This window comes from Patiria miniata, unplaced genomic scaffold (genome assembly GCF_015706575.1).
Source record: "Patiria miniata isolate m_02_andy unplaced genomic scaffold, ASM1570657v1 HiC_scaffold_12, whole genome shotgun sequence".
Lineage (NCBI taxonomy): Eukaryota > Metazoa > Echinodermata > Asteroidea > Valvatida > Asterinidae > Patiria > Patiria miniata.
The window spans coordinates 762,585-790,318 of NW_024037050.1; the positions used below are offsets into that span (position 1 = coordinate 762,585).

At 41.3% G+C, this 27,734-nt stretch overlaps 2 protein-coding genes across 2 annotated transcripts; one reads left to right on the forward strand and one right to left on the reverse strand.

The window, feature by feature from the left end:
• Positions 1–270: 270 nt before the first annotated feature.
• On the reverse strand, positions 271–14,179 carry LOC119744471 (valacyclovir hydrolase-like). The gene is made up of 6 exons (XM_038220410.1): positions 13,981–14,179; positions 9,611–9,705; positions 8,530–8,696; positions 2,778–2,931; positions 1,570–1,825; positions 271–707 (listed from the first exon to the last, which is right to left on the reverse strand). The coding sequence occupies exons 1-6, from the start codon at positions 14,082–14,084 to the stop codon at positions 593–595; spliced, it is 891 nt and encodes a 296-aa protein (XP_038076338.1). The 5' UTR covers positions 14,085–14,179; the 3' UTR covers positions 271–592.
• A 24-nt stretch (positions 14,180–14,203) lies between these two features.
• On the forward strand, positions 14,204–27,643 carry LOC119744504 (programmed cell death protein 5-like). The gene is made up of 6 exons (XM_038220451.1): positions 14,204–14,369; positions 20,296–20,348; positions 21,937–21,998; positions 23,931–24,022; positions 25,890–25,961; positions 26,797–27,643. Exons 1-6 carry the CDS (start codon positions 14,304–14,306, stop codon positions 26,839–26,841), a joined length of 390 nt encoding a protein of 129 aa, XP_038076379.1. The 5' UTR covers positions 14,204–14,303; the 3' UTR covers positions 26,842–27,643.
• The last annotated feature ends 91 nt before the right edge of the window (positions 27,644–27,734 follow it).

Genomic DNA, 27,734 nt, shown 5'->3' on the forward strand with positions numbered 1-27,734 from the left:
TGTACAATAGCGTTCACAAAGTTTTCTCCATTGACGGGGGCCCTCATGAGTGAGTGCACACTGCTCATTTGCCTGGATATTTAACTGGGATGCAGGATTTCAAACCAAATGCTTATAATAATTTGGGAGGCTAATCATCCTTACTCGTAGCTGGTATGCTGAATTGCGAAGGACGCGGCTACAACGTGGTCAGGCCGCTGGCACGTAAAGGCGCCTATGGCGGCCGGCCACATCGACCCATATATGACCACGGAGCACAGCCTGAGATCAAAAGTGTTTGATTTTTCTTATGAACTCATTAGTCTCTGAACCGCCCAAGACCGCCCTGCCCATTACTCCCTCTACCGCCCTAAACCGCCCGAACACTCAGTGGTTTTTATGGATTCTTCAGTGATAGAATACAATGTAAAAAAAAAAATGTAAAAATAATCAAATTCTAATAATCAAAATTTTTTAAAAAATTGTCAGTTGGATTTTTTTTTTTTTTTTTTAGCCACTCTGGGGTTCTTAAGAATACTCTCATAATTCAAAATTTTGCATACCAAGGCTATATGGAAGTCAATATTTTTTCTGACTATGTCAGAAGCAGTGATTACAACAAACTGTTTTGATTGGCTGAGGAGTCCAGGAAGATTTCGGCGTGTCGGTTGAATTCCTCAGCGTATCGCATGTGTAAGTTGTGCTTCCCTTCCGGCATCATCAGAACCCTGAGAAGGAGGTTAAGATACCAACAGATAAAGATCAATCAGCCAATTCCATGGAGCCATGTTAATTGTTTTTCGTTTTGCAGGAAGAAAACTTACCTTATTGGTGATCCGTGGACAGAACTTCAAAATGGTGTTTGTGTTTAAATTCCGTAACTTGAAAAGTAGATGAGTAATTTGAATGAGTCTTGTACTAAAAGAAAGCTCATTGATTGGGCTTTCATATCCTAGATTTTGATAGTGCTATATGCAGATCTTTATTAAGAAAATGGTCCTGCCATTTGGAATTCATTGTTTTTTTACTCGTCCTGTATGGACACAAAGATGCTTGAATGTGCATGGAGATTTATATTTTGGCATGCCTTCAGACCATTCTCGCTTTGAACATGAGCCCTGCCCACCATTGGTTTGTGTATTTCTTCAGTGTATATGACTAATTTATTGGGGGTTTTTTTTGGGGGGGGGTGAGTTTGATGTCGACAGATCAGGGTTTTTGTCTGCATTTATTTATAATTGTCCAAGCCCTTGAACTGAATAAAAGGGCATTGCTGAAGTTTTATAGTTTTACATAAAAATAGCTTACAATGGGTACAAAACATGCCCAAGCCAAGATACTGAAGAATAGTCTTCAACAGGCAACCTACTAGTCTATGAATGACAAAATCTTGAATGACAAAAGCATGGCAGCTATTGACCAATCAACAGGTGCAGCCAAATGTCTGCTCTAAATGACATCACAATTTCTAAAGGCGGCTCTGATTGGCTGGCACGTGAGGTCGCATCAAATTTACATGCACAGATACATCAGATGTTCGTAGCGTGGCTCTGCACACGTGAAGGTCTGATCCTGGGACTAGCAACCTACCTGGATCCTCTGATGTGCTGGTTCAGGAAATATGGGTGTTCTATAGGCACCATGGCATCCTTCTCGCCGTGGACGATCAAGGTCGGGCACGTTATCCTGCGGCAATCCGCCATGCATATATCGGTGCGGTTCTCAGTGCAGATGGTTCGGATGCCGTCGATCCAACCACTCCATAGCTTCTGGAAGTACTCTGCGCCGTACATCTCCACCATTGGAGCGCGCATTCTCTCGCTCCATTTGGAGATGTCTCGAGTTGCTGAAAAGTTTGGAGAAAAAAAATTCAATCCAAATCATTTTTGTGCTCACAAACATGGTGAACTGTTGATAGGATTAGTTTTGTAGTTGAGTCTATCGCAATAACAATGTATGGTGCTTATATAGCGCTTTCCACCAAAGGTAAGTTTCAAAGGACTTCACAATTATCACCCCTGTTCATCAGGCCACGAGGCCACTTTTCTGCAGCCGAGATCAGCAATCTGGTCTCTTCCCTCACAGATACCCATTTATACTCCTGGGTGGGGAGAGACAAGTGTTGTAAAGTGCCTTGCCCAGGAACACAAGCACCATGTTCCCCGTCGGGGTTTGAACCCGTGTACCATGGCACGACAAGTCCTCTCTAAAGCAAATCACAAGTATCGAGGATGAACAATAACAAAGGAATGCCTTTGTCATAGTTCATCTGAATAACTTGCGACTTGAATTTAGACTAACGGACTAGTGATTGACTTGCAATTGACTTGTGATACACTTGTGAGGACTTGAGAGGACATGCGAGGACTTACAGGGACCTGTGAGGACTTGCAAGGACTTTCAAGAGCTTGCAAGGACTTACATGGACTTGTGAGGACTTGCGAGGACTTGTGGGGACACAACTACAACACTGGATAGAATATAATGAGGGACAAATGAGGACATCAAAGAAGTGACTAAACTGACAGTAGAGCCAGGCACATGTTAGCAAAAGTTCTATTGGCAATTTTTCCTGGCTAAAAACATTGGTATAACTTTATGCTATAAGTATTACTGATCTTCTTGCTAAAAAAAACAAATGTTAACTTTTGATTTTCAAAGACAACGTCCTTAACAGGCCGTATTAAAAACATGTATGAAATGACACAAATTTCAGACCAAGCAAAAATGCAGGTAGACACTGAATTTCATGATAGTTAAGAAAAATCAAAAAGAATTCAGTGTTATTAGATCTGTACCTTCATAAGCCTCTATGTCCTTTTCCGTTACATATGCATTTCCTCCCCATACTAGCAGTTTCTGCACGTGATCAGGGTAGGTTGCCGCCATGATGATGCCTATGATACCACCGTCACTCCAACCCAGCACCGAGTAACGATCATGTCCAAGAACCTACAACCATAAAGTGGTCAACATGAGTCAAATGCTGATTTGCCAATACGCAGTCTAACGGTTGCCTAGGCTTTGTATCGTACGTTGATAGGCAAAGTTAATCCAATTACGTAACTGGACACCAGTGGCTTATTTCCGGACCATTGACAATGGGCACACGCTTGCGAATGCGTGCACAGGGTTACACATTTCTATGAATCTTAACAGCAAAGAAAATAAACCATAATTAATCTACTTGTTGATACATTTTTGGGAGAAAACAGGGGGGGGGGGGGGGGCAAGGAAAAACCTACCCAAGCAAGCAAATGCCCAGCCTACATAAGCAAGCAAATGCCCCCCGTAGCGCCACCACTGCCACTGGCTAAGGGCAGCCCACTACATACACCAGGTCTAAATGGATGCTGGGGCTAAGACTTGATCAAATGCAACGAGTTAATGATGAAACTAGCTGATATACCACGCCTGACACCTTTGTTTTTAATGTCAACAACCTAATTTATCCGTATGTCTCAATAACAAAGACACTAGTCTTAACTGGGCAGTCAAAAGGGCATTAACGTAGACGTCAGTTGAGTGAAAGGGAGCTGCTCTAAATCCTATTCTATGTCAATCATTTGCGGGAAAGGAAATGAGCTCCATTTAAAGTCAAACTTGAAGTTGATCTTTACACAAAAGGAGAGATGAAGACAGCAATAACAACTGCATTATCGTTGACGGAGGCTGTTTGCTGGTGTTGTCCCAATGACGGGCTGATCACTAACTTAGTCTTAATATAAGGCCATCAGATGTGTATCTACGTGCTCACGTTGAGTTTGCTATCCAGGGCACACACTGGCAGTGCATCGTCGGCGCAGAGGATACATGTATGCATTCCAATATTGTTATCAATATTGTTATCTTGACATGAGCATTCACCGCAGACCTACTTGGTGTGTGAGAAGCTTCATATCTTGTAACTGCCATCTCCAAGCACTAACACTGAATATACCCAAATAATTGTGTAAATTACTGGGAAAATGCTTCCTGTCAGCTTGGAGCTCATACCCATTAATATATTTGATGTACTAGTTATATCATCAATCTGAAGCAAATTTCAACTGCAATTTGTTTGGAAGGATTCTCTCTTCAGAAAATGAATGCTTCATCGACAGATCCTTTGGCCGTGTCCCCACTCTTTGTTGCTTTCCGTACTTGTTTCATCAGCTTCCTTGGATTGCTGATCATAGCTGGAAACATTCTTTCCATTGTCGTGACTTGTCGCATACCAGACTTGGCAGACAGTACTAAGATCTTGATGACATCTTTGGCAGTAGCTGACCTCACAGTTGGCTGTTTGACAGTATTTAGTGTCATAGCTTCGGCTATGAACCGCTGGCCCTTCGGCGATGTTGCTTGCCATGTTTTCACCATTGTGACAATGACAGGTTTTTTTGTGTCAATATTTTCCCTCATCGGTTTGAACGTTGAGCGCTACATTGCCGTCACCCGACCCTACAAGTTTCCTGTGTGGTGCTCCCGGCGTCGTGTTATTATCAGCGTCATTTTATCAACAACTCTCTCTCTGTGTTCAATCATTTCAACAAGCCTATTTGGAGTACATGCCCAGTATTTCCAAGCTTCAGCTGTATGTTCTGTCGCAAATAATTCTCCAGTTTTAAACATTTTGGTCCTTCTATTCTTTTGCATAATTCCGGAGTTTATCATGACGTGTACATACTATCGCATCATTAAGATCAGCCGAGAGCATGAGAAGCGAATCAACCAAAACGATCTCAACAACAAAAACAACATTCGGGACAACAAAGCTCTGAAGATGTTCGTTGTCGTCACTCTGACTTTTGCAGTTTGTTTCACCCCACAAATGATTACCAGAACCATTGTGGCTCACACCAATGTGGAGATTGCATATTGGCTTCAATTTATGGTGACGTGGCTAGTTACATGCAACAGTATCTGCAATGTTTTCATCTACTGTCTGTTCAATCGCACCTACCGTCAGAAAGCCAAGAAAATCATCATGAACAGATTACTCTTTTGCAAAAGTTCAGTGGAGCCTGTGAACATTCCAGTTTAAGGGGAAAGGTAGCATCGCAGACCCCCCTCCCCCAACTTCAATTTGTTTACATTCCCTCAACAGGACTCCTGACAATGACAATGGCTTATGGGGCAGAGACATGGGCAACAACCAAAGAGATGGAACAAAAATTGATAACACCACAGAAAGGAGAATGCTCAATCTATCATTACGGGCCAAAATCAAAAACACCTTCATAAGACAAAAAACAACGGTCAAAGATGTCATAGAGAAGATCAAGGAAATGAAATAGAGATGGGCAGGGCACCTAGAAAGAAGACAAGACAACAGATGGACCAAGAGACTCACAGAATGGCAAACAAGGACAGGCAGAAGAAGAGGTAGACAATAAAGAAGATGGAGAAATGAAATCACCACATATATGAACACGGCAACATGGAGTAGAATGACAAACAGAAGAGAATGGAAACTGCTTGAGGAGAGCTTCATCCAACAATGGATGATCACAGCCTGATGATGATGAATGTGGACAGGACTCCTGAAGGCCTGCTTTTTGGAAAAGTTAAACAAGTGTCCGTCGAGAATCACGTGTTTTACACCTTTGATCTCACTCTTGCACCAGTATAAGAGGTTGAAGAAAACTCTGTTTAACATATCACAAGATATTAGATTGTGCCATATTGAGTGTTTTGCTGGTGAAATACTCAGGTTATTATGAGAGAGAAAATTGACGGCTTTTCCCATTTCGAGATGCCTATCTTGCAGACTGATCATTGCTAGTTTACATGTTTGAGAATATATCTTAAAATATTCAGTGTTGAGTCATTAGGTACATAGTTCGAGGCATTGAGCCTCGTTTTGGGTAGACATAGTGAGGGTTTCTCATCGATGTATATTTTTTTGATGAAAGCCAATGTGCCAAGACTAGTTGGTTGGACAATCAATCAATCAATCAATCAATCAAAAGACATTTGTAAAGCACCAAAATCATTTTATTTTCCATTCAATTCACTGTACCTACAGGGGTAGGCCTATCCCTATTTCCTTCCATTTGCGGACTCATCAGTTGCTGGATTCAGGTGGCCTCAAAGGAGCAGCAGGTAAGTGAATTGAATGGGACATAAACAATTTTCATTTTATATAGACTTACAAGCCTCATTTGGATGGGAGTTGTTGCTCTAACCCTAAAACAAGTATATCAATGATGTCGTAGGATTTCTCCCTTGATAAAAACTTGGAACCATTTTTTCTTTATGATAAGCGGGGGAGGCATTTTAAATTCAAGTAAAAATAAACTTCAACTGCCACCCACGCCCAACATTATATGGTTGCAATATCGTGTGTCAGTACAGTAATTAATGACAAGTAGTGTACACAATTGCACAGAATATTGTCAATGTTCAATCAAAAACTATTATCGATCCATCTCAATAAAAAGGGACTAAATTAAACGGGGCAATCAAAATTGCATTACAGTGGGTGGCATACGACAATTTCACATCTCATTTTGTCAATTACTTCAGGACAGGAATTGTGCTGCATTTGAAGCCAAACTTGAAGTTGATCTTTACACAATAGCAGATGTCAATGCAGCAATCAAAATTGCATTATCAGCGACGTGCAAATGACAGGCTGATTACTTTCGTAATTTTTAATATAAGGCCATTAGATCCAGCGTTTTGCAGTTGAGTTGATGAAACACTCAATCATGTATGACACAAGGGAATCTTGTTCCAACAAAACAGAATCATAACGCTTCTGCAAATGAGTATTCAACACAGACCTAGATGGTGTGAGAGAAGCTTTCGCAGTCTTGTTACTGCCATGGACATGAATTGATGGTGACTCTACCCAAGTAATTTCTGTAAACAAAAACCCAATTTTCCTTTCAGCTTGGAGTAAGAGCAGTTAGCCATTCAACTATTTGGTATACTGTTTCTATATTGCATCTGAAATCAATTTTAACTGCAATTTGGTTGAAAGGATTCACTCTAGAAAAGGGAACAATTGAAAAGGGGAAAATGAATGCTTCATCAACAGAGCCCTATTTTGCCAAGGTCACCCCAGACTACTGTTTGGTGAACGCTGTTGTAGAACAGCCAAGTAGAACACGTAAATGAAACCCCTACGTTGAAGCCGCTGACCTCGCACAGTCTTGCCTCGCAGAATAGCCAACACAGAGGGCGGCCAGGTAGTCAACGTGAAAGCGCACACGACGGCGATTCCTGTGCAAAAACGCAGTCATGAAAAATCGACGAAACGGATCGCCGGTCCGTACGGAAAAATTAGGACGACTCGAAGTGTCCGACCCAAAAGGACAATTTCTATAGATCAATACGTCTCCACAAGATTTTCACGAAATAGATATATGGATTTTACTCAAAAACTAGGAATTTCCAAGGTGGGTTGATCTGTCGCAAATGGAAGAGTTTTAGAAAAGGGATATTTAGTCCGAATTTCAGCCAAGGAAATTAATTCTGGTTAAAATAAGAGCATTTTGAAACTTCACTTTCAACCTCGAAAACTTTACTACACGAGAACAAAGAAATGTCTCCACAAGAATACAAATTTCAGTATGTGTGCACACACACACACACACACACACACACACGGACGGACAAGGCGGAAACAGTATGCCCATTCGGCTTTGCCGGCAGGGCATAAAAAATTGAAGTTCTAGTTTTAGCAAAGACCTACTTCGACTAAGGCATGATTGTTGATTGTTTAAAGCTGCGTCCTTAGCGCGTGCTCTTCAACAAATTTAGTTGTTTTAGGCCAAAAAAAATATAAGTCGGTCTCTGGTCAACGCGCGCGTCGATTTTAATCATGCGCGTCGATTTTTTTTTTCCAAAATGTTCCGCGGTAGCTCCAACAGCGCCCTCTATTTCCGCACCTCCTCAATTTTTTTTACCAAAGAGCACCAAGGAATGGGAAATTGCACCAAGGCAAATGATCGAAAGCACCCGAGGCAAATTATGGAGAACACCAATGTACATGAGGACACCCAAAAAGCAAAATAGTACCCCACCTTTTCTGTACAATCCAAGCTTGAAGAAAAAAAAAAAAAAGAAGCCGCGTCAATTCCGGAACTTTGGTCTGACCAGAGACCGAATATATTTTTTTTTTGGCCTTATTCCTTTTGATAAATCTTAAACTTGTATGCTTCATTCCAACCACAAAAGCTCCTGTTTTTTTTCTTTTTTGACATTAGTAACCCTCTGAAAAGACGGTTTTTGTTTTGGGCACAAACAGATCTGATTTGCGAGCAAACTAACTCCTGATGCCTATATTATCGCTATTGATTTTATGGCGGGGACCAGACTACCCTGCGAGAAGGGAATTATTGTCTGGCAGCCAATAATTCGAAATTGTAAAGTAATAATTCAATAACTAAACATGGGCAAATTTTAGATTTTTAGATGTATCATACAAAAGTAAAATTGACATGACTGCGTGTGGAGGCGAGTTCAGATGTGCCTTTCCTGTTCGACCAATGTTTGTCAATATTCAGAAAAACAAGGGTGACGAAATGGGGGCAATAATACATGTAGTCCTTCACTCACGGACATGAGACTGGCTGCGTCTTTTGAATCTCGCTGGAAGAAATCCAGTGGGAAGTCTCTATCCGGAGGTCTGGACTTGCCGTAACCTCTAGGATCGTACGTCACCAGCGTGTACTTGTCCTTGCTCAAGCCCTCAAACTGTGGCCCCATATCTTTCTGGCCCGATCCTACAGGAACAAATATAGGTTTTACAAATCAGGAACTCGAAATCCCTTGGTATTTCACAGGGTTGCCTAATCAGGATTTTTCACTTTTTATTCTGTGGGGAAGAGTTAAAACAAAAAGTTCAGCATGAAACCCTTACAATGGGCGATTCCTTTCAGGGCTTTTGTTTTCCTTCTCTTTTTTTTGGGGGGGGGGGGTTAATTCTATTTTTTCAAAAATTGTTTTCATGCTTTCTTTTGCCAGGCTTTCTTTTGCAAGGCCACACACGACTGGTAATGTGGATATGATTTACAGGTTATGGGTAGGTTTTATACATTTAATGTACCCACAAAGAAAAGATTACATCAAATGCCAATAAAAAGCTTAACTTGTAACAGCATCATGAACGAGAGATTCCAATGGAGTTTTCACAATTTTGTACTTTATTGCACATTTCCGCCTTGCAGAGCTCCAGATCACATAAAAGGTTAAACCTTCTTTGCATGGGCGTCAATCGGTGGGGGACTGGGGAGACAAGTCCCCCCTCAACCCCCCCCCCCCCCCCCCCCCAGTTTTTGAAGTGGGGGGATATCACATTGTTTGTCCCCCCCCCCCACTTTTTTCGTCCCCGAATAAAAATTGTAGCCTACTCTACCGATTCTATAGCTCAGAATAGCTGATTCAATAACTCCAATAACTTGAAAATGATGTTTAAAGATATTTTACTTAAAAAAAATTGGTTTTAGTGGTCAGAAATTGCCTCAGATCACACCACAGTGTCTAGAATCCAAAATCTTTTGGGGCCCTTAAGCGGGCCATGAACCCACACCGTTAGGACTTCGCGCTCACATTAGTCCTGATCAAGGTATATCCCCTCCACTTTTGTGAAGCAATTGACGCCCTTGATTCTTTTTAAAATCTGAGAGTGCATACCCACCGAGAGCTCCAGGCAGCAGCAGCACTGCATGGTTCCCCTTGCCTGTCTGGTCATAGTGCAGCTCAACACCATTCACTGCTACTTTACTTCCCTCACTGCACACACACAAAAATACGATTGAGACAATGGTTATAAAATATTAATTCTAAAGCCATTTACAAATTTTTCCAATTGGGTGAATTCCTGAATTGGGTCATTCCTTGTCAAGTTAGGCTATGATGAAATTGAAGCCCATTAGTTCATCTTTGACATTTGGAGGTTGTCTTTTTATTCCTCTGGACATGGGAGAAGCCAGTAGGTATTTTTGTCAAGTGTTTTGCGTACTTTGGGCAACTTCTGAGGTGAATGGTCTGCAAAACTAAGTTTTGTTCGTTACTTTGGTTTGTTGCAATTGAATGCTGGGTAGCACATGTGGTGTAAATCAGGTCAATCTTTGTAATTTTTATTGAATATTTAGGCCCATGAAGAGATCGAGGTCATCCAAGAGCTATGATCTAAAAATAACTAAAGAATTCATGAAATCATTGTCGCTTGAACAAGTGGCGCTGCTAGATTGAGCACTGGTCCCAGACCTATGGATGGCTAAATATGCTAAATATTAAAATAAAAAACATGTCAAATGGTTCTTAAAGTTTTGCTGAACGTTTACAAAATTAAATGCAAGCTGGCCTGTATCTAGCCCAGGTTGGACTCCATTGTGTACACGCAGCGGAGTCAAGGGTATGAATCTCTCCTGCCACAGCGTAAAAAAACCCACATTTTTTGCATATTTTTACTTAACGGAGGAAGCTGAAATTTCGCTTACATATTCCTTTTGTCCAGAATTGTGCCTGCGCTGGGTTTAGGAAAGGCAAATATGTCCGCGGGCGGCGTGTTTACCTAAAATAAACTACAATCCCACACTTTCGTTGAAAACAATTTCAGTACGAACTCCCCGTGTGAAGATTACGTGCGCGTGTGCATGCACACCTAGCACGCTGCCGCCATGGCACGCACGTGTACGTCTTCACGCGGGGAGTTCATACTGAAAATGTTTTCAACGAAAGCGTAGACTTGCAGTTTATTTTCGGTAAACACGCTGCCCATGGACATATTTGCCTTTTATAAACCCACCGTACCGCATGCACAATTCTGGACACAAGGAATATGTAAGCGAAATTTCAGCTTCATCCCTCAGGTAAAAATATGAAAAAAAAATGTGTGGATCATATGCGAGAGCGCGTGCTCGTTTCAAGTGTTAGGTTGGCTCAGTGCGGAAAGGGCATATTTTTCATCATTTTTGCCGAAAACAGACAGAATCCACCGATGTTTGTTGGGTGCACATAACGTGAGTATGTCATGAGGTATTGCACGGAGTTTAGGGGCAAACTGTGCAGCGGTTCTGTGGGAAAAAGCTTGGTTGGGATGGACGTTTTTGTACTTAATTGGCAGTGTATATTTTGCCGGAGACGGCAAACCTTTAGTAAACGTTAGTTTGCCGGATATGCACTTGTAGCGGGACATTCCATGTCACTACATTGTCGTATTGGGTTCACCATACATTGTATACTGAGAAATGCATTGTGGGTAAACTATTTATAGATTGGGCTCTTGTGCATGTGCCTTCGGCCATGTTGGCCATGTTTCGGTCTCGTCATGTAGATACTTGTAAATAAACCAATGAAGATGTAATCCAGAGTCTGCGATGAACAATTAATCCCTTTCCCCCTTCCATCCGAACCTGGTAATGATCTTCGGATCGTTACACTGGCGTAGTCGGCAGGATGGAGGGGGATATTTTGGATTGGAAATGTTCTGCCGATGTTCACAAATCATCGATCTGAGCTGTGCTGTGTGTAGCCTGTACAACGTGTACTGTAATTGACTTTCGTCAGTTTCGTGTTCGTTCGACCCCGTTCGTTCGACATTCTGCGTGTTATTGCATGTTGGAACATGTCAGCATGTCTTCCATCATGTACATCGTCGTCGTTGCGTAGCTGTAAATACTACCTGTGTATTTCTGCTGATCCTGATGTTTTTGAGTCAACCCCGATTGACTTTCGTATCGTCCGTCGTTAGGCCGTTAACCGCAGAGCTGATGGGAGGATTTCCTGATGATCTCCTTGGCCGTGCTTACCCAAGAGTACTGGCGTTAACCTGATGTTTGCGGGGGAGTACCCAAAGTCTCCCGAAGCCTTCCCGACTTCTGTCTGATCCACACCCCGTGGAGCAACCCGTCCCTCCGGACTGTCTGTCATCAGTTTGGCGATAACCCTTCGCCCAGGGGAGGAGCTGCCTCCTTGAGCATAGCTGCAGCAACCTTGGCCTCACCAAGTTTGGTCCGGGGAAGAGTGCTGATCTCTTCGTGCACAATTGCGTTAACCCTTCGCCCAGGGGAAGAGTGCTGATCTCTTTGAGCCATCTGTTTGATCGTCATGATCGTCTGTCGTTAATCGTCTGACTGTTTTTGCAAGTTCAAGTTCAAGTCTTCAAATTGATCGTCATGATCGTCTGCCGTCACTCGTCTGACTCCGTGACTGTTTTTGTTTTCAACTAGTCTTCAGTTCAAGTGTGACTGTCATGACTGTATACAACAAGTGTCAACTGTGAACGTTGAGTGACTGTCAATGTAAACTGTGACTGTATTGCCTATTGTTCTTGTTAACCATGTTAACTCAGAGCTGTAATGATTCACATGTCATTTGCTGATTGTACTAAAATTGTTTTGTGCCATTTTGAAGCATGTAAGGTGATTAAGTCTGCTACTCTGCTTAACTATTTTAAGTTCAGGTACATGTAATTTATCTCGCTAGGTGAATTATTTTGTGTTTGATCATCTCGTGTAATTTGACACAAATTAGAGTTTTTTAGAACTGGATTATCATTATCGTGAATATCATTTCTCAACGTCAGTGAAGCACCCTGTTTTGATCGAGTCTATCTCGTCGGTTGGCAGTAAACCCGAGTGGAGGGGAGGAGTACCCAAAGTCTCCTTGTGCCTTACCAGGAGTATGGCGATAACCCAAAGCCGCGGGGGGAGTACCCAAAGTCTCCTGTAGCCTACTTTGCAGTGTCTGACCCAAGTTATGGAGTAACCTTCTGACTGACTGCGAACTGTTAATTGATCTATCCTTGTCTTTGATCAGTCATCATGATTTGATCTGTATTTGCATAATTTCAAAATTTGCAAGTGTTTGCTGATTGCATAACTTTATCATTCTGATGATAATTTTACTGTGTATGCAAGTTGCTATTGTTAGCCAAGTAACGATTTACTATTGTTGAGGTTAAACCTGTTGTTTACAGCTGATTCCAAGTTTACTTGATTGAGCTAGTACATATCCTAGACTGAGGAAACTGAATTTTGGAACACCTGTGACTGTGTGATTTAAGACTGCTAATTCTTTATTCATCCACCTTCTTTACTGTTAAGCCATAGCTAAGGAGGGGGGAGTGTAGCGGGACATTCCATGTCACTACATTGTCGTATTGGGTTCACCATACATTGTATACTGAGAAATGCATTGTGGGTAAACTATTTATAGATTGGGCTCTTGTGCATGTGCCTTCGGCCATGTTGGCCATGTTTCGGTCTCGTCATGTAGATACTTGTAAATAAACCAATGAAGATGTAATCCAGAGTCTGCGATGAACAATTAATCCCTTTCCCCCTTCCATCCGAACCTGGTAATGATCTTCGGACCGTTACACACTGAACATGCGCAGTTACTGTTTTTTTGTACTTTAACAATTTCCGGTGACAAGTTTTAGTCTGGCTCCATGCCAAAATTATCGTTGTTACCTCGTATTCACAAGATGGGATTCAGACCATTTTATAATTTCGGACTTTATTTCCCTTTTAAAAAAAATCCTCCAGAGCCACAAATCTGAAAAAGAAAATGTAAAACTCTGCAAAAAATGTTTGAGACATGTTAAAATAATAAAAGAAGAATATTCTTATTTATTTGGGGATGAGAAAAAAAAACCTTAAAAATGTGGTGCGGTCGGAATCGAACGCAAGTCATCCCGCTTACTAGAGCCTTTGCTTAACCATGTTAACCACTACACCAAACGTGCTACACAACTTTTGGTGGGAATTAATACATCTTATAATTCAGCCCTATTTTAAAGAGTACAGCGCCCTCTGTTGATATGGATTGCCGCCGGCAAACCTTTAGTAATCGTTAGTTTGCCGTCATTACCTCCGGCAAAATATCCACTACATACTTAATTAGTGTTTTGTGCTGACAACAATTTTGCGGGGTTCTGAACCTATGAGGCTCTACTACGTGGAGCCTCATAGTTCTAGGAGTATGTGAAGGCATGGAAGGCCGGATTCAGACATGTCACTTTGTCAGAATTTCTTTTCATCACAAAATACCTGAATTTACCTGGACATGTTTCTGGCAACTACTCTTCGCAAACTCACACCAACAGCTTTAGCAACAGTGGACACATTCCCGCACTTTGACGAGAAACGAAGCACAAATGCCATTTTCTTGTAAAAATTAACAACGACCACTGGCACGACAACCGATCCCCAACGACCGACTTCGGCCGGCCTTCTTTCTGTTTCACCACAGCGCCCTCAAGAGTCTTCTCACGATCCAGCTATGCGCTCGTCGCGTCGACGAAAAACCAGGTGACACTGACTGTAGCAAGTTGTCAGTTGTAGGATTAATTGACAGTTTTACGTACTTTTTAGCAAATTGCCATGGCTGATAGCGATCTTGAGGAAATACGTGCGAGGCGACTTGCTGAATTACAGCAGCAATATGGGGTATGAAAGTTTCAGCAATTTTATAACATTCTTTTGTGTTGTCCGGAAACTGGCAATGGCTACCGTCCGTGGCGTATGCGCTACTCGGCGCCGCACAGCCCCGCCCCATATGGGGGGGGGGGGGCTGGGTGACCGTTTTAGCCGATTTTCGGCTAACTTTGACAGATTTTTTGTTAAAAAATGAGTTTGACAGAAAATTTGACAGAATCGAATTGGGGGCAGATTTCTGGCCGAACATGCCGAATGCTGCAAAAATGGTTAAAAAAAAAATTGACAGAAAAACACGTCAAATTTGACAAAAATGGTAGGCCCTACATTTGTTTAAAAAAGCTTCAATCTTTTCAAACAAACCTTGGCTGGTCTAGGTCGAGGTTCACTGGGAGTGGGAACCGGACTTCATCGTGAAGCAACCGCGTTTAGCCTGAAATTTACGCAATTTCATAACATCTTTCAGACAGGGCTCCGGAGTGCTCTGAAACGTGCCCACTTTACTCACAGTTTCCAGCAAATTTCTCCAAAAATTCCACTGGAGCAAAGAAAATGTCCTCAGTATTTCACCAACCAAGTTTGCAGACTGAATTCAATTTTTAAAGGAGACTTTTCTTCAATATTTTGCACATGCATGACATGAGAGGGAATACCCCTAGAACTATGAGGCTCACTACGTGGAGCCTCATAGTTCTAGGAGTAGAGAAGGAAGTCAAGTGATTTCTAAATGGGGCTAAATACTAGACTGGTACATGTCGTTGTTGTTGTTGATGTGATGTAATGGCACGTTCGGCAAACTAGTGCCCTTTGTGCCATAAGCAATACTTCTGCGTTACATGAACAGTAGGCTAATCAGCAAAAAAAAGTCATACGACATGAAAAACAAAGACACTTCGTGAGAGCTGCGAGAGACAAAAAGAAAGAAATGCCAAAAAACAACCAAGCAGTGACAGTTCGGTAAAGCATGGAGGCAGGAGTGGGGGGAGCACCAATGATCCGCCGAACATGCAGTGTCGCTGGTGTCCTGCAAGGCCGGACCGTTCACCATGCAATTTAAGGGCCCGGGCCCCGCCGGGTTCGTCGCAGGTCCGCAACGCCTTCAGGTGATGAGGGCAACACTGTGTCCAGCCAACCATCGACGCTCCCCTCTCCCGCACATGTGCAAAATCTACAATATCAAGGAGGTGTGGCTAAGCAGAATAGATTAGAGTTGTAATGGAGGCGTGGCAAAACAATTAGATGTTAATGTTGCATAATTTGTGGATATATCGTAGAATTTCGTCACAGTTATGTTTCTGACCTAGAAGTTGTTTGAGTGTCATTTGAGCATCAGAGTATCCAAGTGCCTTCTGGAGTGACTGTCTTTGGACTTTGTAATTTTTGCACTTAACCATGAAGTGTTCGACGTCATCCGTGCATCCACATGTAACGCAGAGTTTGTCGGGGTGTTGACCAATGTTATGCAGGAAGGTATTAAGTCCTTTGCAAGTTCCCAGCCGAAGTCTGTGAAGGGGGATTTCTTGTTGGCGTCTTTTACCCCAATTGGTGAAGGTGAAAGAGGGTTTAAGTTTGAAATGTTTAGTCGGATCGAGGTTTGGGATAATTTTCGTCCATTGGTCTATAAGGTCATTTTTAAGTCATCATTTGATTTCGGTATCAGAAAAGGGGATATTGTGATCGACATTTGGCTTTTTTGTGCCCGATTTAGCAACTTTGTCAACTTTTTCGTTACCAGGAATTCCACAGTGGCTAGGGACCCATTCAAAGACAACAGTGTTGCCTTGGTGCTGTATATTTATGAGGGTATGGCGAATGTCACAGATAATTTTATTCTGAGGAATGGGGTTCGAGATGGCTTGAATTGCACTGAGACAGTCACTGAGCACACATGCATGAATGGGTTTGACATCTTCAATCAATTCTAGAGCTAGAAGGATGGCAAAAAGCTCAGCTGTGAATATGGAGATGCCATTATTAAGTCTGATGCTTTTGGAATACTTGAGTTGAGGAATATAAAGGCCACAGCCAACAGTATTGAAATCGGGGTTAAAGGAACCATCAGTATAGATTTGGAGTGAATTGTTCCAGACAGTGTTAATAATTTCTTTGCTAATACTGCCTCTGATGTTGATATCATTTATATGCGAGACCTGGGAGACAATTTCTGTAGATATACTAGGTTTATAATAATGCTAATATGGGAAAGGTTAAGGGTTGATTAAAGGAAACGTTTCAATAGGGTATTGAGTAATTCTAGCTTCAAAAGGGGTTTTATGAGCAGTTAGTCTCCATTTCTCTGTGAAGTAGTTTTTCTGCCAATTGTCCTGTTGGAGATGGTGGTTAGGATGTTTTTTATGGGCATTTATTTTGATATTGTGCAGATTACTTAGGAATTGGCGACGAAGATTCAGTGGGGGGTCGCCACATTCAAGTTGAAGTTTATACAAAGGTGAGCCTTGGAGGGCTCCAGTGCAGATTTTTAGTGACTGGTATTGGATACTATCCAACTTCTGTTTGATAGTGGCTGAAGCTGAATCAAAAGCTTCGCAACCATATTCAAGGATCGGTTTAATAAGTGCATTATATAACTGGAAAAGTGTCTTACAGTCAGCGCCCCATGTAGTTCCGCTAATGCATCGCAAAAGGTTGAGTTTTCTCTTACATTTAGTGACAATATTGTTAATGTGGTGCTTCCAGGTTAACTTGCTGTCAAAAGTGACACCTAGGAATTTAGCTGATTGGGGGATTTGGATATTATGGTCTTGAAGGAGGAGAGAAATATTAGTTTTCTGTTTGTTTGTGAAGAGGATCGCTATCGTTTTGGGTTGAGAGAGCTTGAATCCCCATTTTCCGCACCATGGTACATGTCCAACCATGGTCCTACTATTTGAAAAGACTGTTTTCTTCATTCAGTGTCAATAGTCTGGTGGCTTGACTATGGAGAAATGTGTAGTAAATTGAGACTAGTGCCCGCCTCATGCCACATGTTTTTTTAAATTCTTTTGGCATGGTTGATTGATGCAGTACTGAAGTAACTAAATGTTGTATCTTCCCTTTAATTAGGGCAATACTACAAATCTGCATGTGATTTTAAGTGTTTATAGTGTATTTCGAGTAATTCTGGGGAATTTGGCAGATTTTTGATAAGTCTGACAGCTATTTGAAGTGCATTTAGCAGAATTTGGCCATGACCTTACGGTCACCGGGGGGGGGGGGGGGGGGGGGGGCGAGGAGTTCTTCTTACCCGTGCAGTGCATGCAGTGCAGTGCTGGCCCCGGTTCAATAACGAAAACGATCGGTACCCAGTTTATATACAAATACACTGCCTTATTTTTATCTCTTGAATTTAGTCTTGGTTTGGAGTTCCTGTAGAGTAGGCCTGTAATTCTTTGAAGTTCTTTTCATTCAAAAATCATGTGGTTTTTTTCTTCTTTTTTGTGGATCTTCAAATATTATTAATTGGGAATGAATGTTGCAACCTGACGCTGCTTTTTTCTTCATAAATCATCTCAATGAAGGTCAGTCATTTCAAAAATGATGATAAGACATGAAGCTGGGACTGAGAAACATTTCCAATTTTGTTAGGAAACACTTAGAATTTTTTTTTGACTCTCCATAGACTTTGTACACAACCGCTGAAGTGGCGTCAGGCTGCAAGTGCAACATTCTTTCCATTAATTGGAATGCAACTCCTATGCTATGAAGTTGTCATGCATGATGTAAGGCCAAGTAAAAAAAAAAATGTTAAGCGTCCTGGTTTTTTTTTTTTTTTTTAAAGGAGGAGGAGGTGGGGCCTTTTATTTTATGTTAAATTAATTTTTTGTTTTCAAGATGGCCACCATTCTAATTTTTGTAATTTCTGACAACCGTTAGTTTTTACACAGATCAAAATTCAAAACACAAAAATGACATGAAACAGACATGACAAGAGAAATAAACATTTAGGCCTACAAAGTGGTTTTTATAGTTTTTGAAAAAAATTTGCAACCTGATGCTACTTCTTTCTTCATGTATGATCTCAATGAAGGTCATTCATTGCAAAAATGATGATAAGACATGAGAAACATTTCCAATTTTGTCAGGAAATACTTAGAAAATTTTCTTGACTCTCCATAGACTTTGTACACAATCGCACAAGTGGCGTCAGGTTGCAACCTTTTTTTCCGTAGTTTTGTTTAGTTTGCAGCACGGTTTTACAAGAATTTAAAAAACACAGCAGTACATGTAGATTTCTTTATTTTTAGTAAATGGTAAAGGCGTTGTAGGAACACAAATTCAACAAACTTTTGGTGGCATACCATGTCCCTAACCCACCCCAATCCTCCAAAATCATCATTGCGGTTTTGGAGGATTTTTCAGGATTGAGGATGAATAATGTGTTTGAGAAACATGAAAATTTCTGAGGATTGAGGATGAATGCATTTTGCGAGGCAGGACTGTCTGATGATTTTGAAGGACTGAGGCGCTGGGTATCCTTTATTTGAACATGAGTCACAATTTTGGGATGAGGAGGATTTGGGAGGGTTGACGATGAATGCATTTTGAGGCAGGACTGACGATTTTGAAGGATTTAGGCGTTGCTGCAAAATTTTGGAGGATTGAGGATGGTTCCTAGCAAAAAGGGCCTAGGGGGTTAGGGTTAGCTAAAGATTCATCTAGGTTTGCTGAGATTAAGAGCTTGTCTTTATGCATATTGACTTCTTTACCTTGACAAGAAAAAAAATAGAAAGAGGAAAGAGAGCAAGAGAAAGGAGAAATTAAATCGTGACACTTGATGTGACTTTTGATCAATAAATATCTGAATTGACTTCACGTCTGTGACCATAAATAATAATAATAATAATAAATACAATGTAATAATAATAACGGAGTCTTATATAGCGTACGTATCTACCAACAATTAGGTACTCAAGGCACTGGAAATTATGTCAATTATTAAAGAAAGGTAAATAAAGTTTATGAGAAATATGAGACCCAGTATGTAGCACCTTATAATGGTTTACAAGGTGCTGGGCGCACATTGCAGCCACTGCCAGAAACACCAGGGCAAACCCATTCTCTTAGCGATAAGTGTTACTGGGTTCTTTAACGTGCATTACACAACACACGGGACCTATGGCTTTACGTCCCATCCGAAGGACGAAGCAATAATGGTAAAGTGCCTTGCTCAAGAGCACGAGCACCATGTTCCCACGGTCAGGATTCGAACCCATGCACCACGGCACACGAGTTGAACACCGTAACCATTGGACCACAGCGCCCCACGAATCCATGCAACACAAACACAAACATTCATGACTGCCATGCATTGTCTTTCATTCAACTAATGACCCAATAAAAACATCAGGTAGGCTATGCAAGCCACCAGATAAGAGATCAAGGATTAAGATCGCACTACTTACATCAAAGTTACATGTACTCTGTAGATTTGCTTACGATCTTGAAGAAAATGAAATTTCTAGTGCTGAATTTCTTATTCTAGTTAACCCTCATTCAGTTGGGGTTCGGCTCCACAACATTTTTCCGAACATTGGCTTTGTTTAGGTTCGGCAGCATATTAGGACGTCAACACAATAATTGCTGCGGGAGTATACCTTTGTGCATAAGAAACACGTGGCCGCTTGGTCACTCAGTCCATGATCCACCGTCAAAGCTGGGTTGGATTTGAGATTGCAGAGTCGACTGCACGATGTGGAAAGTGACCAATAGAGTCTAAAATTAGGAGTTCTGACTCGCAAGTATTATATTTTCTGATGGATCGGTCGAAATTTTGCTCTCTTTTTTGTCAAAAATAGAAAATACAAAAAAATCCAAGCGGTCGGCAAAAAGGAAGCGGCCAGGCAGGGACGCTAAACTGTATTTTTGTTTATTTGGCCTATTAGGTACACGTAGGTGAAGAATTTGAGGGATTATTGTTATTCCTTTTTTTTTAATACAGGGTCAGGGACAGGATCCCAATGCCAGGAAGGACCAAGAAGAGGCTCAGAAAAGGTACGCTACACAAACTCAAAAACCCAAGGCACTTTCTGACATTGAACTGCTAGGCGCAATCGATGGATTTTGTATTGAACTATCACTCAATTGCACAGAAATACAAGTGCATGTCATCAGTGGATTCCATCGGAAATGTCAGACTTGACTTCCCTTCTTACAAACTATCTTCCAGTGGCGTGAATTTGACAGAAAAGGCGATCAACTGATGGCTGCGCGATTGACAAATGGTGCTACGATCAACTGATTGCGCAACGCAATTTGCCAATAGTGCAGCACAATGCAGGCAATAGCACAGATCCACTGATTGTACCCAACAGAACCATCTTTAAAATCCTTCAAAATGCTCCGCTCTTCCGAAAACTAATGCCACTTCCTCAGAATTTACCATTTCAAGAAGCATCAGGACCGATGTAAAAGAACATGTAGCTAGACACTGCCTTTTGTAATCCTGCCAAATCCTCCAATACCAGGTTGGCTTTGCAAGATCTGGAAGGATTACTGTTTTCTTTTAATTAAAGGGAACATACAACATTTGCAAACATCAAAAAACAAAACTAACAACTTATCACGAAATACCTTCCTGGAGAATGACAGTCTAAAGCATCCTGTAAAATAGTGGCACCTGGTGTGCTGACATTTTCAAGAAAGTGTTATTTTTGTTTCAATTTCCAGTGCTGGTCGGCTGACCAGCGTTGGGAAAAAACTGGCTTTTTTCAAATACTGCTCCCAATTTGTCATATTTAGTTAGTCCACATTTTCTTTGCAATCGATTACACACCTGTGAAGGGGTACAAGCCAGCTAGACTGATTCCCTGACCTTACAATTCCGCGACATCTATAAATTGCTCCATTTCATCTTAAGTGGGGTCAGAGAACCAGACTAGGAGAACATAATTGTTTTTCTTGGTTTTTCCAGCATCTACGAACCCAAAACTTCAAACAAGTCGGTGTAACAATATTGGCTATTTTTCCATTATGAAAATTACAGCATAAGCAAATGTTGTATATTCCCTTTAAGTTTCAAATAAACCACAATATTGAAATTGACTAGGTGCATTATAATACTTTTTGACTTATTTTTTTAAGTTGAACAAAGAAATTGACTGGAGCGGGGTTTGAACCTGCGACCTCTGGACTACCGGTCCATCGCTCTTCCAACAGAGCTATCCAGCTCTATGTTGGTGGTTCCCCATTTTGTCAACATCTTTGTTCAAGACGTGTGCTAGTCAGAAGCCGTAAAACCCAGATGCCGTGTACATGTAGCCAGGGATCTCGCCCAAAGTCACGATGCTAGCAACATTAGCAATGCTGCTAACCTGGGAAATAGCAAACAGGAATCACTCAATGAGGATACAGCTTTTAATTACAAATTTTCAAATAAACCACAATAATAATTTCACTAATTCTAAAGAATACAGTACTAGTATGCTACCAATGGTGTTTAACACCTTTAAACAAATGCTCATGTGTTTAGTATTTTTTTATTTTTTTTTATGAATACCGTACATGAAAGTGTAGTGTTCTCTTTTTAGTGTTAACTCCTCATTACATTTGTTTTTCTAACGATATACAATGTATCTTGCAGGCAGGAAGACATGATCAACTCTATTCTTTCTCAAGTGCTGGATCAGAATGCCCGAGCAAGATGTAAGTTTGGGCCAGGGCTTAGAACAATTGTTATTACACATATAATAATTGTTTATGAATGCAATGGTAAGAATAATTTCATTCAGTGACAGATGGAATGTTGCATTTGTCATAGAACATTCCATCTGCCACTGAATGAAATTATTCTGTCCATTGCACGAAAGTTAAACATTCATTATTTGGAATTACAATGCCAGAGTAAATCCTCGTCATCTGATTGATAATATTGTGAACATGTAATGAAACTTTTGTTTGACATGGAACAGAACTTTTGTTTTTTGGTGCGGCCAGGTCGTGGATTAGGACAAAAAATTCAATGACATGTGATCAACGACCCACCAATCAGATGATGGGGATTTATTCAGGGGTTGTATAAATGCCATTGTTGCACCGTTGGAGTGTTAGTCTTCATTCTAGTCCAACAAATTTCTTTTCTAAGTTTCTTTTCAAACGCGCTAGGGTTGCCATGTGCATAATTTTGAAGCTAGCGAGGGACCTGATAACACATAGTGGATTGTCGTATATATTTTATGCGGCGCTAGCCTTTTGTTGAAAACTTGGCCCCGAATGTGATGCTTGCAATACGCATGGACAAGGCCAAAAACTTTTGCTGATTCAGATGTAAACATGTGGTGTTTTTTTTTTAGTAGTGGGATTAAAATCCGGATATTTTAATATTTGGTTAGAATTCCACTATTCGCTTTAAATTTTGAAAACCAGAAATTCGAAACTAAAATAAAGCCTTCTGTTTTTCAGTGACACAGGCTAAAGAAAACGACTATGGAACATCCCCAAATTTGCTCCATGGTCTAGCAGTCTTCTTGGTTCATGAATAGCCTGCCCATTTGACTGATCACAGTTTGGTTTCCACCCAATTTGTTTCAACATTACAGTTCTGCACCCGATTTCACGAAACTCATCTTAAAATACGATGCATTGCAGCGCTGCGATGCATCGTATCCCTACGATGCGTCGCAGCTGCGACGCGTCCTGCGATCCATTTCACAAAACACATCGTAAGTGCGACGTGTCGTATGTGTATTTATAGCACAATACGGTGACTGTTGCATGTATTTATTCAGTATACAGTAAATAGTCGTCTGACAGTCAACAAACAGTCGTCGGATCTCCGCTCTAAAAGTTTTTAAAACGTAAAACAAAATGGCGAACGTGTGATACAGTTTTAACGGAAAATAAGCTCACGGTAAACTGATAGCTACTTTGGAATTTAAACTGCAATATACCAGGCTAGTTCATAATTATTCAGTGCATTTTCCTTTTGCAACTATACACACATTGTCTCGGTATTATAGTCTCGCTTATGTAACTTTTATGGCATAAAACTGGCCGAGAAAAGGACGCTTCTTATTCCGCAATGACCATCAGTCACGCCGTCACTTGCGACATGTTTTAAGCCGTTGCTAAGGAACTTACCACGTGTTCAACACATCGCAATGTGAGCTGAAATGGAATGTACAATGCAATGCGAGTTGCTACGTGTTACGTGTCGTAACTCGGGTTGCAACACGTCGTAGCGTTTCGTGAAATTGGGCCCTGAAGTGTTATTGTAAAGGCCCAGTGGTCATTGAATCCCGCAGATTGTACCCAATTGTCATGGAGGGCATTGCATGCAGCACCTCACTCGTCACCTTTTTTTTTTTTTGGTACGATGTGAGCTGAATGCATGGGAGCTTCTGGTGAAATCAGATAACCGTTATTAGTTTTTAAAAAAAGAAAGAAAAAAGGGTAACCGGATTTTGAAATCTCCGATTTATCCCTCTACAAATTTTTTATCTTTTTCACTTTTTTCACCGTAAATTTAAACGTGGACTTCTTGTCACTCATATCTTTGAAACTAGATCCAACAATCTAAAACATGAATTTTGGGCAAAATCTGGCTGTATGCACCTTCAACTATTCTCTTTGTGACAGTAAACAGCATTGCCTTAGTCAAACCAGAGAAAGCCAAGATGGTGGAGAGGATGTTAATACAAATGGCTCAGACGGGACAGCTACCAGGACGGGTGAGTAGCAATAGTCATATAATAGTAATATATGGCACTCTTCGAAAGGTACAGAGGATCATTTGCTTGTTCTGCAATTTTTTCACTTGAAGCGACAAAACTGCTCAAATAAGTAAGATTTGAGGCTTTGCATGGTGGAGATACTAAATAATGAAAGGTTTGCGGAAACACCATGTGCGAATAATTTCTCAACTAAGAGAATGGTTCTGAAAAGAACCAGAGGTATAAACTCGACGTTCTGGTCAGTATGCCCTGACCGTCTTCAGGAGAGTGCCTAAACTCTAAGAAAGTGAATGCTTAAGTAGCAAAAGGCGAAATCAATGAAGTGTGAAAACTGCTCAAAGGTACTACAGTGAAACGCCGCTATAATGAACACCGCTATAACAAACATTTGGCTATACGAACATTCCTTTGGCTCCCAAAATAGTAAATTTTATTATAATACACAATCACTATTACGAACGACCACTACAAGGAACATTTTTATGGACCCATGGCATGGTGTTCGTCGTAACAGCGTTCTACTGTGAACCTTCTTGAGAAAACAGAGTAAACATGTGCACAATTAATTTTTTGGTCTCATGGCTGAATTCTGTTGCTAAAGTATGCCCACAGGCACATTTTTCTTACAACCTCCTTTAAGTATTCTTTTCTTTTTGATCAAACTGATTCTGGCAGAATGATTTCACAGGGTATTTGGGACTACATGTAGTCCTATCTTCACTATGAACCAGGTTTTTTCTCAGTAAATCGGAAGGTGCATTTCCCACATGCCTTTCTTAATATTGCGTATTGAGAATTGCAAAATTTAGGTAGCGAAAAAATGCACACAAAAGTGCGAAACACGTCAGTCCAGTCTAATACTTCAAATTCGAATCAGTTGGTTTTCAATACAACTTGCAATCATTTGGTTTCCACTCAATTGTACATATGGCTGTTTAAAAACTCTTGTTAAATTTCAGTAAATCCATTAGTCGCTGTACCGCCCCAAAGCACCCTGCCTGTTACTCCAGATACCACCCCAAACAGCCACTGCACCCAATACAGTGACATGTAGGACAATGTAATCAGGGGCGTAAATCCCGGGGAGGATGGGGGGTATAATCCTCCCCCTCCCTCCCCCCCCCCCCCACACTTTTTGACCAGGGGGAAATGGGCTATTGAATCATCCCTTCCCCCCCCTCCCCCCCCCCCCTTTTTTGTGATGAGAAAAAAAATGCGGATTTTGAGGTATTTTCCGACTGTCCCAACAACTAAAATATAATCAATAGCACTGAAAAGTGGAGAAACAAAGTACAAAAGCTGTAATTCATATACATCTTTATCCTGAAGAGCGCCCCTAGTATAATGTGGTGTCCATCCCCCCCCCCCCCCCCTCCCCACCCCCGCTTTTCGAATTTCCACGGCCCCCACTCGCCGTCAAGGATTTACGCCACTGAATGTAATAATACTCCTCAAGCTTTGCATGTAGAAATTTTGTTTGTTGAGGGCCAGGAAAAGCTGGCCCTTTTTTTTTGGGTTAGGTTTCCCATTGAAGGTTTGCTTTTAATAGTGAATGCTCTGTGTTCCCCAAACTGGAGTTTTACTTCTAAATTTGGAAAGAATGTTGCAACCTGACGCTGCATTTTTCTTCATATATCATCTCAATGAAGGTCAGTCATTGCAAAAATGATGAAAAGACATGAATCTGGGACTAAGAAACATTTCCAATTTTGTTAGGAAATACTTTCCTAACATAGACTTTGTACACAACCGCTGAAATAGCGTCAGGTTGCAACATTCTTTCCCTATATTCTAATTCTGGATATGAGTCACTTCATCTTGGACTGAAATGTTGAAAGACTCAATTTTCTCTTTCTATATTTAGATTGGAGAGGATCAACTTAAGGGCCTGCTGGAGAAAGTCAGCATGCAGACACAGAGAAAAACTAAAATCAATGTAAGTAGTAGACAATTACAACCGAGAAGTAGTGCGAAACTGCTGGTCCCTCGGTGTGGGCTGATTTGCCTACCTGACCCAACCTGAAGCTAGCAGAGGGAGGAAGTCAAAATCAGCCAATACCGAGCACCAGTAATGTTGCACTTCTTCCCCGAAAAACCATAATCTATTTGTTTTGTAACACCTCGTACATATTTTAGTTTCATTCTCAAAAACGGGGAAAAATCCATAGACAATTCATCTAATTGTTCGTCTATCGTACGGATTGTAGTATGGAACCACAAGCAACAAAACGTATCTTGGGGTACTACTTCCCTGGTAGTACTGTCAAAAGGTAAAGGTTAAGGTCCCATAGCCGTTACCGGCTGTAGGAGCAGTGGGATGTTAGCCGTCCACTGTGTCTTGGGCGTGGCATATACCTTCCCTGAACGAATCAGGTACCCATTTTACTGTTGGGTTATCTGAGAGAATTTTCCAGTTTTTGATCCGAATGGGATTCGAACTGCAAACCTTCCACTCCGTAGCTCCATGCTCTAACCGCTCGGCTACGAGGCCCCTCTGGTAGTACTGACTGGGGCCCAATTTCATGGATTGTGTTTACTGTTGGCAAGAAAACTCCACGCTTATGGTCAGCATGTTTCAGGGGTTAGCGAGGAATTTTGGCTTATGCACATGCATACATCACATAGCTAGGGATTATGTGCTTACAGGGTTAGCACCCTTACTTGAATTTGGAACAAACTGCTTGTCCAGTATTAAGAGTTCAAATGATATTGTAAAGCAGACAGTAACACAAAAGTAATGACTTACTTTCTGTTGTGTCGATTATTCCTAGTTTGACCGAAGGCGAGTGATGGACTCTGATGACGATGACTACTGAGCCAAGTCCCATTGCTGTGGATTTTCTATCCTTCAAAAAACCTTCCGATTCCAAAACTTTGCAAATGTAAAATATGAGGTTTTTTTGTTTTAACATGACAACCCAAAGTATGCAGTAGTATTCCCAGTGGCATCGCCAGACAGATTTTTAGGGGGGCGGGGACATTAATATGCAGTCTCATGCTGAAAGGTAGCAAGGATTGTTTTCCCGCGAGCTGGCCTTTGCAAAATGAAAGGGGGTTAGACACCATCTGACTACCGGGCGCGCTGTTCAAAGCGGACATTCTTGGACACTATTGGACAATAGGTGGCTCTGTTCGTTGCAGCATATTTGGCCAAGTTCACACAAGAACTATTGTTAACCATAGTTTGACTTACTTAGTCCATACTCTGTCTAGTCGACTATTTGGAACCAGCCTACTTGGCCTGGTTGCATCGCTGGTTAGCAATAGCCTCATTTCGTTACTTAAGTGCAGCGGGAACCATTGACAAGAGATTAAACATAGCGAGTTGTACTACCCGCTGGTGGGCCTCGGAGATATCTTCCAACAGGTCAAAGAACATAAACAATCCAAACATACTCGTGACCAAAAAATGTTGACAATGGTTCGACTAGAGTCATTCGCACTTTAATGTTACAGCGCATGCGCACTATTTGACGCCAACCAACCATTGGTTGACTAATGCCCTTTGCTTATGGACACATAATTTTGCCAATGGTAGGATGATGTTGCCTACAAAAACGATTAATCAGTAATGATGAAATACTCAGAAATAAAAAGGAAAAAGGGGGAAAAAAGAGGTGCGAAGCCATATTGCCGTTAATTTGATGGGGGGGGGGTAGGGCAAATGCTCCACCACTCACGCTCGGAAAAATGATAAATTTAAGTTAAG